The 16,079-nt window shown below is 40.7% G+C and overlaps 1 protein-coding gene across 1 annotated transcript in view; it reads right to left on the bottom strand.

Moving 5' to 3' along the window:
• Positions 1-16,079, bottom strand: part of JAZF1 (JAZF zinc finger 1) — a 285,031-nt gene that overhangs the window by 50,989 nt on the left and 217,963 nt on the right. Inside the window, exon 3 of the mRNA XM_067562014.1 lies at positions 612-808. Within this exon, the coding sequence (XP_067418115.1) occupies positions 612-808 (197 nt within the window). The remainder of the gene's footprint in view (positions 1-611; positions 809-16,079) is intronic.

Here is a 16,079-nt window from a genome sequence, read left to right as displayed (position 1 = left end):
AGCCCCAGAGTTGGATGGGGGTTGCAAATGCTTTATGTTGCCACATCCCCTTCTGCAAGGACTTTCTGCCACAAGGGGCTCTGTGTTACACTCGCAGAAGCTGGCATAATTCACTCAAGGTTAAGTTCACTGTGAATACAGTCAACAGATGAGATTACATTACACTTTCGTTAAGATCTTAAAAGAGTCTCAAGTGCTACAGGTTTTGCCAGCACTTGCAATTTTTTCATGAGTCTCACCACATTTGGTGTTTTTCATAAAGCACACTTCCTTTGCATATAAGAGAATCTCAGCTTTTATTTTAAAAGAGCTTTTAGCCCTCATACTTGTGGAGAAAAAGCTTGAAAATGTGACCAAAGCACTTCCCCAAAGTTCAGAATCAGAAAACAATTAAAAAGAACCCCAAAATTGTGTGTGTGGGGGGGGAGGAGATGGGAGGGTTTGTTTTGTTTTCATGCCTCATGATTTTTAAACCCATCTCATGATTTTTGGGATTTCGTGATTTCGGAAAGCTTGGGGTTGGTAATACTGCAACAATGGGTAGAGCTACGGTCCATTGCAAATATTTCTCAGCAAAACCAAAAGAGCTAAGTAAAACTGCAGCGCCTTACCTGTAGGTGTACTACTGCGAAATGAGGAGGAGGGAGTGATTGGGGGGGTGACTGGAGGAGTAAGGCTTCCACTACTGTGGCGAGGTGGAGTAGATACATTCCCACGGGACACTGAGCTTGACAAAGTCAAAGAGAGTTTAGGCTGAATCTTTTTCTTCAAGGATTCCTGCTCACGTCGAGCTGCATCAGTCATAAATCTAGAACAAAAAATGATGAAAGAAAAATTAGTTTTGAAACAGTCCATAAATTAGCTCTTAGTAACTATGGAAATAGAAACTTTTCACTGTAAGTGAACTAATGGCATTTCAAACTCGGAGATGAGAGATGTATTTCACTGCAATGTAGATGGACACTACAGATGTGAAACTACTTTGGCATATTGATAATTGACAAGATGAGCTTTAAGCTAGGAGACGAGGGGGAAAATTTGGGAGAGACTCATGAGATCTCCACGTCTGGCTTCAATGTACAGGAGGAGGAAAATTTGCTAAATGAAGATATGGTAAGGATAGTGGAACACCAGAAGGTAAAAGTATAGACAGCAAAGTGAAAGAAAGTACAAATATTGATTAGAGTAGCAATCAGGCAGATGTTACACTTGGTGAAAGGACTATACCTAATTTGGTTTCAAAACTGGGCTAGGTCCAAGGAAAACAACTGGGCATGAAGGCAGGATGGCTGATGGAAATGACTGTCTAAAAATGGAGATGATCACATCTGACATGGAATAAAACCTTACAGATCTTAATGCACTCAAATCAGGGGGATTGGATAATTTCAATCCCAGAATAATGACAGAATTGGCACTTGAAATTGCCAATAACTTCTCATCATTTCCTTCCTTCCCCTCCCAGACTTGAATTGTGTTTTTCTGGGTGATAAAGACCGTTCTAATGCTTGTTATCAGACTAGCAATCTTCTTTTATTAACTACAAATAAAATGAGCTTTCTTTCAAAAGTCACACTCTTTTCATCAGCCCACAACAACGAGAGGGAAGGAGACTCAAGGATATGGCGGCAGAAAGCTAGTTCAGAACTCACTGAATTCAGAGGTAAAGCAATTCTGATGGTCAGTTATCTGTCCATTTTATTTTGCTTTCTGGATGCTCCAATACTAACAAAAAAGGAGAGAATGTGTACTTATTGGTGTTTCTTATTGTCTACTGAATTGAAATACTCATAACTTTGGCTATGCATCCAACTTAAAATATGCATGTTTCTCTTTTAGGGCCAATTTAAGATGACTAACTATTAAGAAACCAAGCCAGATATATAGTATCGAAAATCAATATCAATTCTGAGTGTGTGAATTGACATAATCCTTACTCAAATCTAACTCCTGTCAATCGTTCTCTTTATAGATGAATGAGAATTTGAAGACAACAATATAGCAACAGCAACAACATAAAATCTCAAAGCACTTTATTAATATTAATGTATTAAGAAACAAATTACATAACAGCATAATGACACAGAATACTGCAGAAGAGCCCAATTCTGCAAACCCAAATAGGAATAGTGATTACTTCCAGTAACCACTGGCTTGGACTTCTCATGGTAGTACGCAATGCATGTGTATATGTGGTGGCATTTGTAGTGCAGTGCCATAAGACTGTCTCATTCCTTCCCCACTCCTCCAATGCACATTTTAAATGAATATGAATACACTGTCTTATTTAAGGCTTTGGGGAATTCTAAAGTTTTGTTGCAGTTTGCAGCTTATAGGCTGCGTCAGCTGAAACTGTGCAGAGGCTGCTGGAAGTAGTCCGAAGCTGTTGTAGCTCATGGAGCTATAGAAAAGCTAGCATCTTGGGGGTAGAGGGAAAGAGGAGAAAAAATAGACTTTTGTTAACCAGAGCCAAGTACAGAAGACTCAAACTTGGCTCTGAGGGGAAAAAACAGCTCTCTTTCTGAAAGACTAGTGTACTTTGACACATCCTCAAACACTGTGGCATGAAATTATAAGGACCTTTAGAGCCATAAAGTTGTATCCTGTCTATCCATAGCATGGAGACATTAATAAGTGGATTTTTCTCATGATACCTAATCTCAATTCATAGTATGAAGACATTAATAAACAGGTTTTTTACATGACAGCTTATCCACCTTTGAAACAGATACAAAGTATCATGTCAAGCAGCGAAATAGAGCTTTTACAATACTAACATTAAAAATTGGGTATCTATGGTAACAGTTTAAGATTTTTGGTTTTCGCACTTTTTTATTGTCCACCCTTCTCCCTCTTTCACCAAAGAGTTCATATATTATTTATTAACAGTACACAAATAAAAACCTGAATTTTAGTAAAGAAAAATATAGGTTTAAACAAGCTTAATAAAATGAACATACACATTTGCTTTTCTGTAACTAGGAAGCGTCAAATTCATTTACATTCAGAATTTGCAGTAAAATATATGAGAGTATTTGCTCTTGGTTTAAAAGCTTTAATCCCTAAGCAAATTTTATAGCAACATTATAAATCCAGTCACAAATGTTAAAATGGTAAGGAATAACCAGTCTGGTTTAAATCCATAAAAAATATGGAATATTTAAGTTAACGCTGAAACTTCTGGCTGGAGCTGTCTCGTTATTAACTCTCATTATGCCAAGGTACCGCAGCATGCACAGTATGTTCTGAAAGATTATATATTGTTCATACCATGAAACACTGGAGCAAACTAAGGACAGAGACAGTCTAGAATAACAGCTTTAAATTTGAAATCTCTCACTCACTGGGTATAATGTACATCAAAACACTTAATTCTTTATCATAACATTGTGTTTCAATATTTAAGAAAAATTGTAATATTTTTTAATAGAAGACTTTTCATTTGTTGTAATAGATTAGTTAGTCCTTTCTTCAAGATTTTATTTGAATTGTGATACTGGATTCCAAATGTTATATTTGTGCTGAGTTATTATAGCATTCTTTAAAATATGCAATCAAATTATGAAAAATTAGGGTTTAGAATGGAATTAACAACCAAAGCCTTATTTATGTCTAATTACATGATCATATACTACTATTCCTCCCACAGGACTCCTGCCTCATTTGGTTCACAATATGGATGGTTCTCTGGGAATGAATCAGGGTTGAATACTGAACAAGGCTGTTGTCTGGAGGATCGCTGTCTCACTTCTTATATAAATTGGAAGGTGTGTAATGAATGAGGCAGGAAGAGAAAGGATAGTCTCATGGTTATGGAAGTTCATTGACATCCTGGAGGACTGGATTCTACCCGGTTCTGCCAAAGTTTCTATGTTATGTTGGGCTTGTCACTTAAGTCAAAATTTTCACAGGTGGCCACTAAGTGTATGTTCCTTATTTTCTGGGACAACCTGAGACATCTGAGACCAGTTTTACAAAAATGCTGAACATTTGTAAATGAAGTTGATTGGAAGTAAGCTTTGAACACCTTCAAAAGCGCTAAATATGTTGGAAAAAAAACCAGGGCCAAGATTAGTGGATATTTTTGATAATTTTGGCCTTAATCACGGTGTGTCCCAATTCCCCATCTGTAAAATGGGGATTGGTCAGCAATTCCTCAGAGTTCAAGGACGATTGTCTTCCATAAAATGATAGCCAGTTACCACTGGTGAATCCGCAGATGGCTAATGAGACAGATCCGAGATCCACAGATCATGTCTCAGTTGAGGCAGATTTTTCCTAAATTAAAAAAAAAAAAAAAGCGAACTGAATCTCTCATGTGTAGGGCCTTGTGTAAATCATGATTTTCTGGAAATCCTGAAAATGCCCCAAACAATGATCTTTTAAATATTTTTTTTAAAAAGGAAAATGCCTACAACAGAGTCTTCAATACAAAAAATTACTTTAGTTAATCAATTTTAAGGACGGACTGAATTTTACAAGTGACTTTAGTTAATTTTGACTAACATTACTTGTAAAATTCATTCTGTCCTTGAAACTGACTAATGTTATTTGTACAATTCATTCCCTGCAAACTCCACGAAATTCAATACTTTGCCATTTACACTGTCATAAATTTTACACAGGGCCCTAATCCAATGGAATATGCCAGAACCTTAGAATCTTTAGATGCCACTCTGCCAACTTGAGCAATAGTAGGTTGTCATCCTCCATGTGGACTAACACTATGAAACACCTTCTGTCAGTGTGTTTCACCGATATTTGTTGACAGCAGAGGAACTGAGACACACAGGAATTTTGGGTTCCATTCCAGTTTATGGAGTGTGCTCCAGTGGTCACAGACCTTCCACCCCTGTTCACCACTCCAAGACTGATCCCTTCTGTCCTGTCCTGTCCTGTCTGTTTCCCTATCCAGCTACTCATCACCCTGGACTAGGTTTTTCATGCCAGTCCCAATCTCCACCTCTCAGGCTCCTAATCTCAGTTCCGATCTACTTTTCCAGGTACTCCTAGATATGAGCCCCCCATCTAGCTCCTCACTTCTAGGTCCTCACACCTGGTCTCCTCATCTAATCTCAGTACCATCCCTCCCATACTCTACTCCCATTCTGTCTCTCTCCCCAGACTCCTTGTGCCAGTCTGCCCTGCCCTCCTCCTGCCTCCACGTCCCAGTCTGCTTGCCCGGCAAGTCTCAGTCACCTCTCAGCTCCATATCCAATCTGTTTCCCAGCTCCAGTCTTCTCAACCAACTCTCTCCTCAGACACCCGACCAAAATCCCAGACCCAGTCCCCCTCCTTCCAACCTTAGACTACTTCTCCGAGTCTATTCCCTCCACCACCCTCAATTTGGCTCATCCCCTCTGTATTAGAGTCAGATCATTTCCTCCTCCATACTACCTGGACACCATCAGGCACAGAAGAGAGAGTCTCCCTGCTCTCAGTTCCTCTGCCCAGCACCAGAGTGGCCCACAGCAGTCATAAGCAGCAACTGCAGAAAAAGTCTGCTTAGCCCTGCAGCCCTGGGTTGCATCATGCTCAATGGAGAATTAAACTGGCAAACTCCAGCAAGTCTCTACTGAGCATGTGCGAAATGAGATGTCTCAAATGCTTATAACTTGGTCAGATTTGTGTGTGTTTTTTTTAAATAGGAACAGCAAAAGAGAAATTGCTGACACAAAGATGACTGCCTGTCAAATTTCAAGTCCCTGCTCCAAAGCATGGAAATGTTAGAGGTGAACCAAATGGTCTTAAGAATTTTTTTAATAAGATCAAAACAATGGATTTCTCCCTAATCTCATTCTTGCAAACAAATTAACGATTTTTACTGAAACCTTCCCAAGAAATTCAGCCTGAGGCAGACACCTAGCATGGAAAATTTCAGCCCTAGTGGTTGAAGTTTGGGAAAGTTATAAGCAATTGAAAACACGGTCTTAGAATGAGGTGTCAGGCAACTTTAATAACAGGCTGAACTACCAGCTTCACTATAATACAACAGCATAGCAGGTGCTGCCACCAGATGTATATAAAGTTGCACAAAAATGTGACCCAGAGTTGTGTTTAAATTAAAAATAATATCCTTAATCACATTCTCTTACAACAAAATTTTAAGTTTTTTAAAAATTAAAAATCAAGAACCATTGACAGTAAAGAGGTAGAAAACGCCATGCTGCCTAAACAAGCTGTGACTTACCAGCCCCTGTTCCAATTTCATGCCCCAGGGTGACTAACACTGCGATGTTACATCTACTGTACTATAACACTCTCCCTAGAGCAGCTTTTAAGAGAGCTTAAGGTGCTCTGAAGCTGAATGGCTATACGTAGCCAGTGCCCCGGTAAGACAGTTATAAAAACTGAGTTCCAAAGAAGTGGAGAGCTAATACCTGGCAGCCGCCCCCCTTCCCTCTTTAGACTTCGAGGCTGGTGCATCTGAGATGCTGTATATAATGTCATGCAGGCATTCTCTCACAGCTTGAGTGTCAGTTATTAGCCATTTTTGTTCTGTGGGTACAGACTAGGCAGGCAACTCATATTAACTCTTTTAGAGAACCTACATAACGACTGTCCCAGAGGATAAATCATCTAGATATAGCCAGTCCTGTCAGTAGTAGTAGTCTTTCTGGGTTCAGTAACAGCAGATCCAGACTTTGGGACACCAAGACCTACAGATCAGAGATGGCTCTTCACTTCCTCCTAGTCCTCCAACATTGCTCACTCTGCTCCTTTGTGGATCATGAGAGGCCAGTCCAGCTTGGGGCATGTGTGTCTCCACATCCGCAGACCCTTCTATGTAAAAGGGCAAGGGTCTGTAACAACCATCTTATTGTACCATGTTTTTTGCAAGCATTCTCCCTCTTTCGTGCTCTAAAGCTAGTCTCTGGCATATGTATAGATGTAGGGGACACTATAATCTTACTCCTACCCTAGTCTATCTATCACCTCCTGCTACAAGTCAACAGGACTTTTTTACTCCTTATTCTTAGAGGCAGACTGACTGTACTAGTATGCCCCAGAGACTCAAGGATCCAGTGTACTTCCACACCAACAGAACAGAGAATGCTCTCTAGTTGCAGGGTTTAATGCACAGTTGGATTTGAAGAACACTATCATCATCTGACATCCTTGACATTTTGACTAATATCGTATTGTATTGCATCTCCCCTACAGATCACTGAGAAACTACATCAAATGACGTACAAGGGCAGATTGCAGTAGCACAAAATTCACTCTAAATCTGACCAAAGAGAACAAAAGGAGTTCATGAGAACCTACAATGAATCAGGGTTCATAAGTCTAAATAGTGACTTAAACCTAGACTGCCCTCACCCAGCCTAAGACTGAAGCTTTCTTACTGTTTTTAAATGATGTGACAGGTCCTGCATGGTACTCCAAACCCTACAATTTTGTCCCATTAGAACACAACTCTTCCAAAGTGATGACATACGGCAGTATGAAAGCCAACCTTTACAATCCCCTACTTCTGTTTTCTCTTCTTGCTCTCCTGACAAAAGAATGATAAACAAACATTAGATAAAGATGGAAGAAAGAGTGAGGGCAAGGCAGACATACTTAGTACTTTGCTCTGATACATATGGGAAATGGCAGGATAATTAATGGGTGACTTCTATGTGCAGTTACTTTGTGGACCCACCCATCAAATAAGTCTGGCCACCCCCGACCTAAAGATAATAATATTCAGTCAGAAAGTTACACAAATCTGCTATAAAACACCATGGTTTGTTTTTCCTCTTTTCAGCAGTGACTGAGAACCTGTCTACACTTACCTCCGAGATTTGGTGGCAGTCGACAGGAGTTATGCAAGTTACGCAAAAAACTTGCGTAACTGCGTCGACTTCTCTGCTCCTCTTCTGTGCGCCGTCTTCACTGCACTGCACCGATGGGAACCATGTTCCCGTCGACACAGCACTACGCCACTCATGAAGGTGGTTTTAGTACATCAATTTCTGGATTGACTGAGCGGGTCTTCACTGACCGCTCACTCGATCCAGAGAAATCGATCTGACGGTGGCGACTTTGCCGCCGTCAGTGTAGCCGCAGCCTGAATCAATCTTTAAATTGAAGAACTATTGGGTTAATCAGAACTCTGATTAAATATAATCTGTGGGAACTAAGTAGTGCACTTTCTTGTGCTCTGGGATTGATGAAAGCCTTTTCTAAATAAAACAGAGCAAAATTAGGCTAATGCAAAAAAAATAAATTTTCTTAGTAAAACTTTAACACTGTACTTTGTACTGTTTGGAGAAAAAATATAGATCAGAAACTAACATTGAATCTGAAGTCTCCTCTCATTAAGTATTAACTCATCAAACTCTTTGCTAATTACCTTCAAGCTTTTTCATATATTATCATCTGTAGAGTGTGGGTGATTTTACAGCTTTGTAAAAGCCTGTATACTCTTCACAAAAACTTTGAACCATTTTTACAGGTTTTCATTAAAATTCTAATGAAACATAGTATATTCAAAACCAGCAGTCGTGAAAACATGTCCAGATTTAGACACTTGTGTCCCTCACCACTGGGTTTTATTTGGCATCACACACCATTTAGATATTAGGTATTTGCATGGCATTCATATATCCTAATCATGCAAATTATGCATGAGTAATTATGTGTGAGCAAATTATGTGTGAGAGTGAAAGAAATAAAAAGTATCTAACGGTCTATCAGAAATAGGAGGAGTCATCCTATAATGTGTATTCCCAGATCCAGACCACATTTCACAAATAGTCTCTATTTAGACCTTACTCTTTCTCTACATCAAATAAACCATTATGGCTCAATTTTGCAGCCACCCTGCATGCAAGACTCACACTGATAATCTAACAGCATCAGCCTGGGTTAAAAACCTATGCATGAACCTGGATATCCTATCAGAGATAATAATGGAACTTATTTTGGATGGGTTTGGCATTCTAGGCAAACCTTTCACAAAACCCTAAACACAACTTTATTTTCCTCTAAACCAGGAAGGGATGCAGCTTCAGAATACTGAAAGCAGAGTACTATGGCAACTATTAGAAATTATTTTAGTTTAATTCACTGTATAAGTGTTTTGATTACAAAGGCTATGTTCAGACTGACGGCGGCAAAATCACCGCCGCTAGATCCATCTTTCTTGATCGATTGAGTGGTCAGTGAGACCTGCTCAATTGATCAGGAAGTCAACTGAGTAAGACCACCCCCTCAAGTAGCGTAGCGCTGAGCCGTGAGAACAGCGCGCAGAAGGGAAGCAGAGCAGTCAACGTCAGTTATGCAAACTACTCTGCGTAGTTTGCGTAACTCCCGTTGACTGCTGCCAAAGCGCAGTAAGTGTGAACCAGCCCAAAGAGATATGCTAAAAATACGCTACCAAGACAACATCCTTTCATTTTGCATTGGTGTAACAGAGACTTTTCTATATTCACTTTTATCAGAGCCTGAGAATAAATTAAAAATGCATATTTTTGTCTGTTGATAACATTCTTTGCACACTATACATGAGAACCTTCTTAATCCTAAATTAGGGGAAGGGAGATTTGGCACCCTTGCTGGAGTCAATGCTTCTATGGTGTTTGAAATATTTTGCATTTTTATTTCATAATATGAAAATGGATGTTTTCAACACAAAGTTATTTAGCAAGCACTATTTTCATTGGTATATAAAAAAATCTATTTGGATACCATAGTACATGTATGGAAGTCATACCGTAGGAACTTTATGGATGATAGCTGGGCTAAAAGCGACAAATCAATCTGAAACTGGTCCATATAACCTTACTCAGATTAGTTTACTAAAATTATCATCTACATATTAAATAATAAATATTTGGTTGCACTTATAATAATGACAAATCAATGAATATTATGGAAAGAGTTGCAAGATTAACCTTCGATGTTACTTTTGTTGATTAAAAGATGTCATTAAATAAAAGCGGCACCTGATAAAGTTTTTACCTATAGAACTTCTTAAAGGGGTCTTTTACAGCAACATTAGTTTGGTGGAATATTTTATTATTCATCCTGTTTTATTAGTTAGTGTAATGGAATCAAATAAACCCTAGCCTAATATACAACATACTGATGCATTTTAAGTAGAGCTTACTTAGGATGCACAAATAAATAATTTTAGAAAATTATAGGTGTGCATGTGAAAAATCACAGAGCCTAATATTAGATTGCTAACTCTGAATCCTGTCACGGGTAGTCTTGAACACTGCACCCAATCTCTCTCACTGAGGTCAATAAGAACAGGCCTGGATCCCTGGGAAACTGATTCAGCATGAATAAGGTTCAGTGGGTTTGCTGCCGATAGTTTTAAGTCTTCAGGCACTCCCACAACACACAGGAAAATTACCACAAATTAAGTGTTTGCATACTATATTCTTCCAATTACAAACAGGAAATTAATACAGAGGTTTGGTATGATTGCATATTTAAATAAATGAAAGTGGATTCATTTGAATGCAACACTCCAAACATATACACATGCAAGTTATTTAAACTTAATGAACAACTATCAAGTAAAATAATCACAGGTGTATCTGTATCATCCAAATACAGGTATATCTGTATCATCCAAATAAATGCTCAATCATTCTAGTAACAGCAGGCATGTCTATTTGAATGCTGACATATTAAAATATTCATACCTATAACAAGTGCATGTGAAATATTTTAATACACTTATTTAAAAATAAGTATGTTGAGGAGGATCTTTCCCTTAGAGCATTGTTGGTCAATGCAAGCAGCATCAAAAAACATGGGACATGATTGTTTCCTTACCATGTCCCATGATTCTACACATTACAAATAGGCTCGGAAGGATTAGATTTTTCATTGGTAAATGTTGGAAATGATGATTTTGCTGTACACACACAAATTAACGAAAAAATACTTCTATCAATAACAAATTTACAGAGAGGCAAAGAAAGAAAAATGTAGCTTGAGAATTTATTAGAGTTTGATTTAAGGATATTTAGTATATATATTTTGACATGTGATGCTGACAATTTGTATTTTAATGGTTACAAAGCTTTAACTTTTTGAATCTCAATGTCTACCGTCATTGAAGAATTACTATCTGACTCTCCCACATAATTTCCAGCAACTGCAAAAAAAACAAGGTTACTTACCAGTAACTGATGTTCTTCGAGAGGTGTTGCTCATGTCCATTCCACTATAGGTGTGTGCATGCCTCCGTGCATGGCTACCGGAACTTTTTTCCCCTTAGCAGATCGCGTAGTATATGAGGCGCTGCCGGCCCTATGCCCCCCTCAGTCCCTTCTTTCCGCCAACTTCGGTGGCGGGGATGGGGGGTGAGTTGTGGAATGGACATGAGCAAAACATCTCGAAGAACATCAGTTACTGGTAAGTAACCTTAGCTACCACGTTAAAGAGACTGTCTGACACCCCTTTAGCTCCTTCGCCTCCAGCCCCAAGGTGGAGGCCACCTCTTGAGCAGTCCCCAGTGTGCCCTAGAATCAACCAGGGCCTGGAAGTGTGCTTCATCCAGCAGGGAGGAGGGGGGGATTAGAAGGCCGCAGCATCTCTTCCCATCGACAGGTGGTCCCCAAAGGAGTCCCTGCCCGTGGGACCGAGTTGTTGTCCGAGGGCAAATGGTGGCCCTTTTCTGCTGTACCCGCGGCACTGACTGCATCCCTGAGGGGTTGATGGACCATGGTCCCATCTCCCCCCGCCAAGAAACCCCATAGGCCACCATGACCATTGCCTCTGAGGCCATCTGGGGCTACCTGCGCCTGGGGCTCTGGAACCTTTCATTGGTGGTGGCTCCCCGAGCAACTACCTCCCCAAAGGGACACCGAGGCACCGTCAAAAGACCATGGTGGCACTGCCCCAAAGGCTCTCACTGAGAGTACGGAGGCCGGGAAGGGGGAGGGATGGGGGGCGGTGCGCGATCCACAGGTGCTCCGTCGCTCCTGAGAGCGTCCCCTTGACATCAACAACCTCGACTACCAGGTTCGACATGGGTGCCGCGGCTGGAGCAGGTATACTGACAATGCTCCGGCGAGCTGGGCTGACCAGAGCGTCATCCCGGTACCAAGGACTTTGCGCTCTGCATGCATGCCGGCGCCAAGACCAACTCCGGTGCCAGGTTCTGCACGGCCTCGGTGCAGGGCGAACTCCTCAGTGCCGAGTCTGTCTCTGGCAACCAACTTTGGCGCAGCCTCGGTGCGGGGCAAATCCACGGTGCTGAGGCTGTCTCCAGCATCCGGGTTCAGTGCCGCCTCGGTGCGGGGGGGCAAACACCTCAGTGCTGAGTCTGTCTCCGGAATCCGGGTTCAGCACTGTCTCGGTGCAGGGGACGAATTCCTTGGTGCTGAGTCTGTCTCTGGCAACTGGTTTGGTTCCACCTGCGAATTCCTCAGTACTGAGACTGTCTCCTGCAACCGGGATCAGCGCCACATCATTGCAGGCGAGCTCTTCGCTGCTGGAGATGTGGGAACGGTGAGATGGACCTCACCCGGTGCCAGGGGGTCAAGACCGGTGTCGGGCGGGCAACTTCGCTCTCCATCTCGATGCAGGTTGGTTCGGCGACCACGACCTGGAATAACTTCTAGGGGAGCGTTTCTGCTCTACCCTAGAAAACTGATCTGCAGGAGATCTTCCTCCCCGTACTTGGGATCTCCTGAGCCATTCAGGGGGTCCCAACGTGGGCTTCCCCTGTAACGCCAGCCCCTTCTCTCTCGTGGAGGTACGGGCGGCGGTGGCGTATGCAAGGCCAACAAGGTTCTTGCTGCCCGACAGCCTCCGAAGTCGACGGTGTCAGTAGGTGGCGAGGGGCTCCCCCACTCCCAAGAGTCAGGGGAGGCTCCCTGGCTGGAGACGCTGGCTCAGGCAGCAAGCCTCCGTGATCCAACCTCAGTACAGATCGGTGCTCCACCCCGCCTGCTTAGCCAGTGCGGTGTAGTATCCGCGCTCCAAGCACTGATTCCGTCTCTTTGCGGTGCTGAGTCGGGTCAGTGCCAACAGTGCCTCTGCACCGATTACACGTTGGGTACCGCAGCGGAGCCAGCTGGTTCGGAGCCGGTCGGGGGCTCCATGAGCGAGGCTCTCAGGCGGATGGAAAGCCTTGCAGATGCGATCTTCTCCTTACGAAGGCTTCCCCCATGCGCTTCAGGCAGTGGGGTCACTCAGTGGGAAAGCCTTCCTTCCGGAAGCACACGGCCTGAAGCCATGAGACCGGAGCATACCTGCTCCCGGTAAAGTCTCAGCTGGACTATCTCAAAGTCTCTAACTACCATTAACAACAGTTATTAAGCTAACTAACTCATTAACACAAAAAATCATTGCTTAAAGTTCAAAACATGGGGAATTAAGTGCTTGCAGCGCAAGCACAGGCAGTTCCAGTAACCATCACAGGCAGAAAGAAGGAACTGAGGGGGCGTAGGGCCGGCAGCGCCTCATATACCGTGTCATGTGCGCGGGGCTCCAGGGGGCGCCGGAGCCAGCCCTACGGGATCTGCTAAGGGGAAAAAAGTTCTGGTAGCCGTGCACAGAGGCGTGCACACACCTGTAGTGGAATGGACATAAGCAAGCACTCGAAGAAGAATTTAAAATCAAGAAAAATAGGAAAAAAAGCTTGAAAATAAACATCAATATTATCTGTCGAAATCATAAAATAAAAATCAAATACTACCACGCCTAATTACAAAGTATGTCTCTGCTCCTGGTTCTCAAAGGGAAAGTGTGGATACAATACTAAGTTTGTGGATTGGAAGATTAATTACAACAGGTAAATATGAAATTTATTCAATAAAACACCTTCAAAATATGGAGGAATTCATAAATTTTTCAATACAAGCCAAAAAATTCAATGTGCATAAAGACATATTTGGGTTAATATATATCACACATACTGAATATAATCTCTCTGCCTCTCCATTTTCTCCATTTAACATTTTTAGTTTGTGATGATTTTTTTCTCCTATTTCTTCCATTTTACACTGAAAATATTTCACTTATTTGCATTTTTCCTCATCTACAGTGGTGAACAAGGTAAAGTTATCTTTGATTATTATCCAAAACTTTTTATCCATAATTATTTAGATTTAATTGTCCTTTAAAAACATATAGTACCTTTCTAAATCTGTCATTTTAAATTTTTTAAAACCAAATGGTATTTTATTTCACTGATTTGTGCGATCCATGTAGCAATACAAAACCCAGGTTTACTGTGGGTGAATTTTTAAAAATATGGTCAGAAAAGGCCTGCCAGTATTTAACTCAGATGAAAAACATTAATACAAAATGGGAAAGTCTTAACATGTCCTATTCAGGAACATTTTCATAACAATTATAATGGCCTAGAATAGTCAAATAATATCATTTCGTTGTTTAAAATAAATAGAATTAGAACTCATAAAATGACAAATTATATTTCCCAAATCATTAGAAAAACTGTTTGTCATTTATTGTGCTTTAAAAATAAAACAAAACAAAACAAAACATAATTTTCTGTTTTGAGGATGTGGGCGGGGGTTACAAACTCCCTAACAGGAGCTAGTGCTTAGAGTACCTATTTTCAGGTGGGGATCTCACACAGTTCACATAGTTTGACAACTGCATTTAGTGGGGTGAAAAGAAAGAAATGCCTCACTGACTTCATGCAACTTTTTATTATGAGCTATCATATTCCTCTGTATTCTCTCCCATCCTTCCTCTGAAATAAGCTATTATCACTACCTTCTTCCAAAGATGAAAAACCCACTTGTAGCCAACTATTGGGCACCATCTTCTATCTGGGTAACAGTTCTTCTATAAGTAGAGTGCAATTTCCGAAGCTAATACCCCTCATTAAGAAAACCCATCACCAGTCACCTTTTTAAACCAGGGGCCTGCTCTCTTGAGCATCTCTGGTGATTGAGACTGCCTCAGTATCCCACAGGAAGAGAGGCAGTCACTCAGGTAACCTGAATCTAAACCACATAGGCCTTTTAGAGTTAAAACCAACACTATAAACTTCACCCAGAAATCAACTGACAAGTACCACAGATCGCAGATGTAATGTGTTTTCTGCATGAAACATTGTTTAATTAGCAAAGTGGGATGCCTCATTCTGCCTTCACTATAATTTCAGGATAGTCTTATGGTGTAGCCCTTATGCAGAAGGCACCACAATAATCCATGCTCAAGGTGATTAAAGCGTTGGATGGCCATGTATAGCAGAGGCACAATCTGGGCCTTTAAAAAAAAAGAAGAAGAAAAAAGAATGTATACACTGGCAATATGTTTGTCAGGAAAAATAAGTAGACTCCATTAATAAGAAGACAACCACTATTCGGCATTAAGTTCAACAACTTAAATGACTAACTACAGTTCTGATAAGAGTTTGCAAAGTTGAGATAATCCCTTCAAAGCAAATCCTATTAAAGCACTAACTACTTCTGCTTCCCCTTTAGCAGTTAATAATCAAATTAGTAATTCATTACTGGCAACAGCCAATTTTGTATGGTTTGTTGCATAAATTATAAAGCAAAAAAGGGAATGGCCTATATTCTGGTTGCTGCAAAACAGTTACACACTTTTCCAGAATAGGACTATTTTGTCAAAATATTGCACTAAAACTTCTGTAATAAGCCACGGAGTACAGTTTAATAGAGCAATCACCATCTCAGAATTCATCCTCCCTGCAGTTAGCAACTGGCATGTTAGGATATTCAGCAGCCTTGCCTTCATTTTGGGCCATTAACTAATATACCAGTCAATGCCTGCTGCTAACAACAGATACTTCATGAGTTATTGCTTAATTGATCATAGGACACAACTGTAATGGACATACATTTCATTTCACATCCTTGTTATTACACAATAATACTGCATTATTATACAGTATAAAAAGTCAAAAAAAGTTTTAAAAGCAATATATTTTTAATTGCATTGGATAATGTGAAATATACAATTTTCACAAAATACGTTTTTCATGTGAAATATTAGTTTAAGTTTAAAGCATTTGAGTCACACCAGAATTTTTATAATTCACTTCACAGACATACAAATCAATTTTTTTAATGCAGAAATAGCTAATGAATAATGACGATTATCTCACATAAAAGGACAGTAAT

The sequence above is a fragment of the Emydura macquarii genome, unplaced genomic scaffold, assembly GCF_026122565.2.
Source record: "Emydura macquarii macquarii isolate MOO-44397 ecotype Brisbane River unplaced genomic scaffold, CSIRO-AGI_Emac_v2 contig_2422, whole genome shotgun sequence".
Taxonomy (NCBI): Eukaryota; Metazoa; Chordata; order Testudines; family Chelidae; genus Emydura; species Emydura macquarii.
The sequence above is the reverse complement of the archived record's forward strand: the minus strand, read 5'-3'. Positions and strand labels throughout refer to the sequence as shown.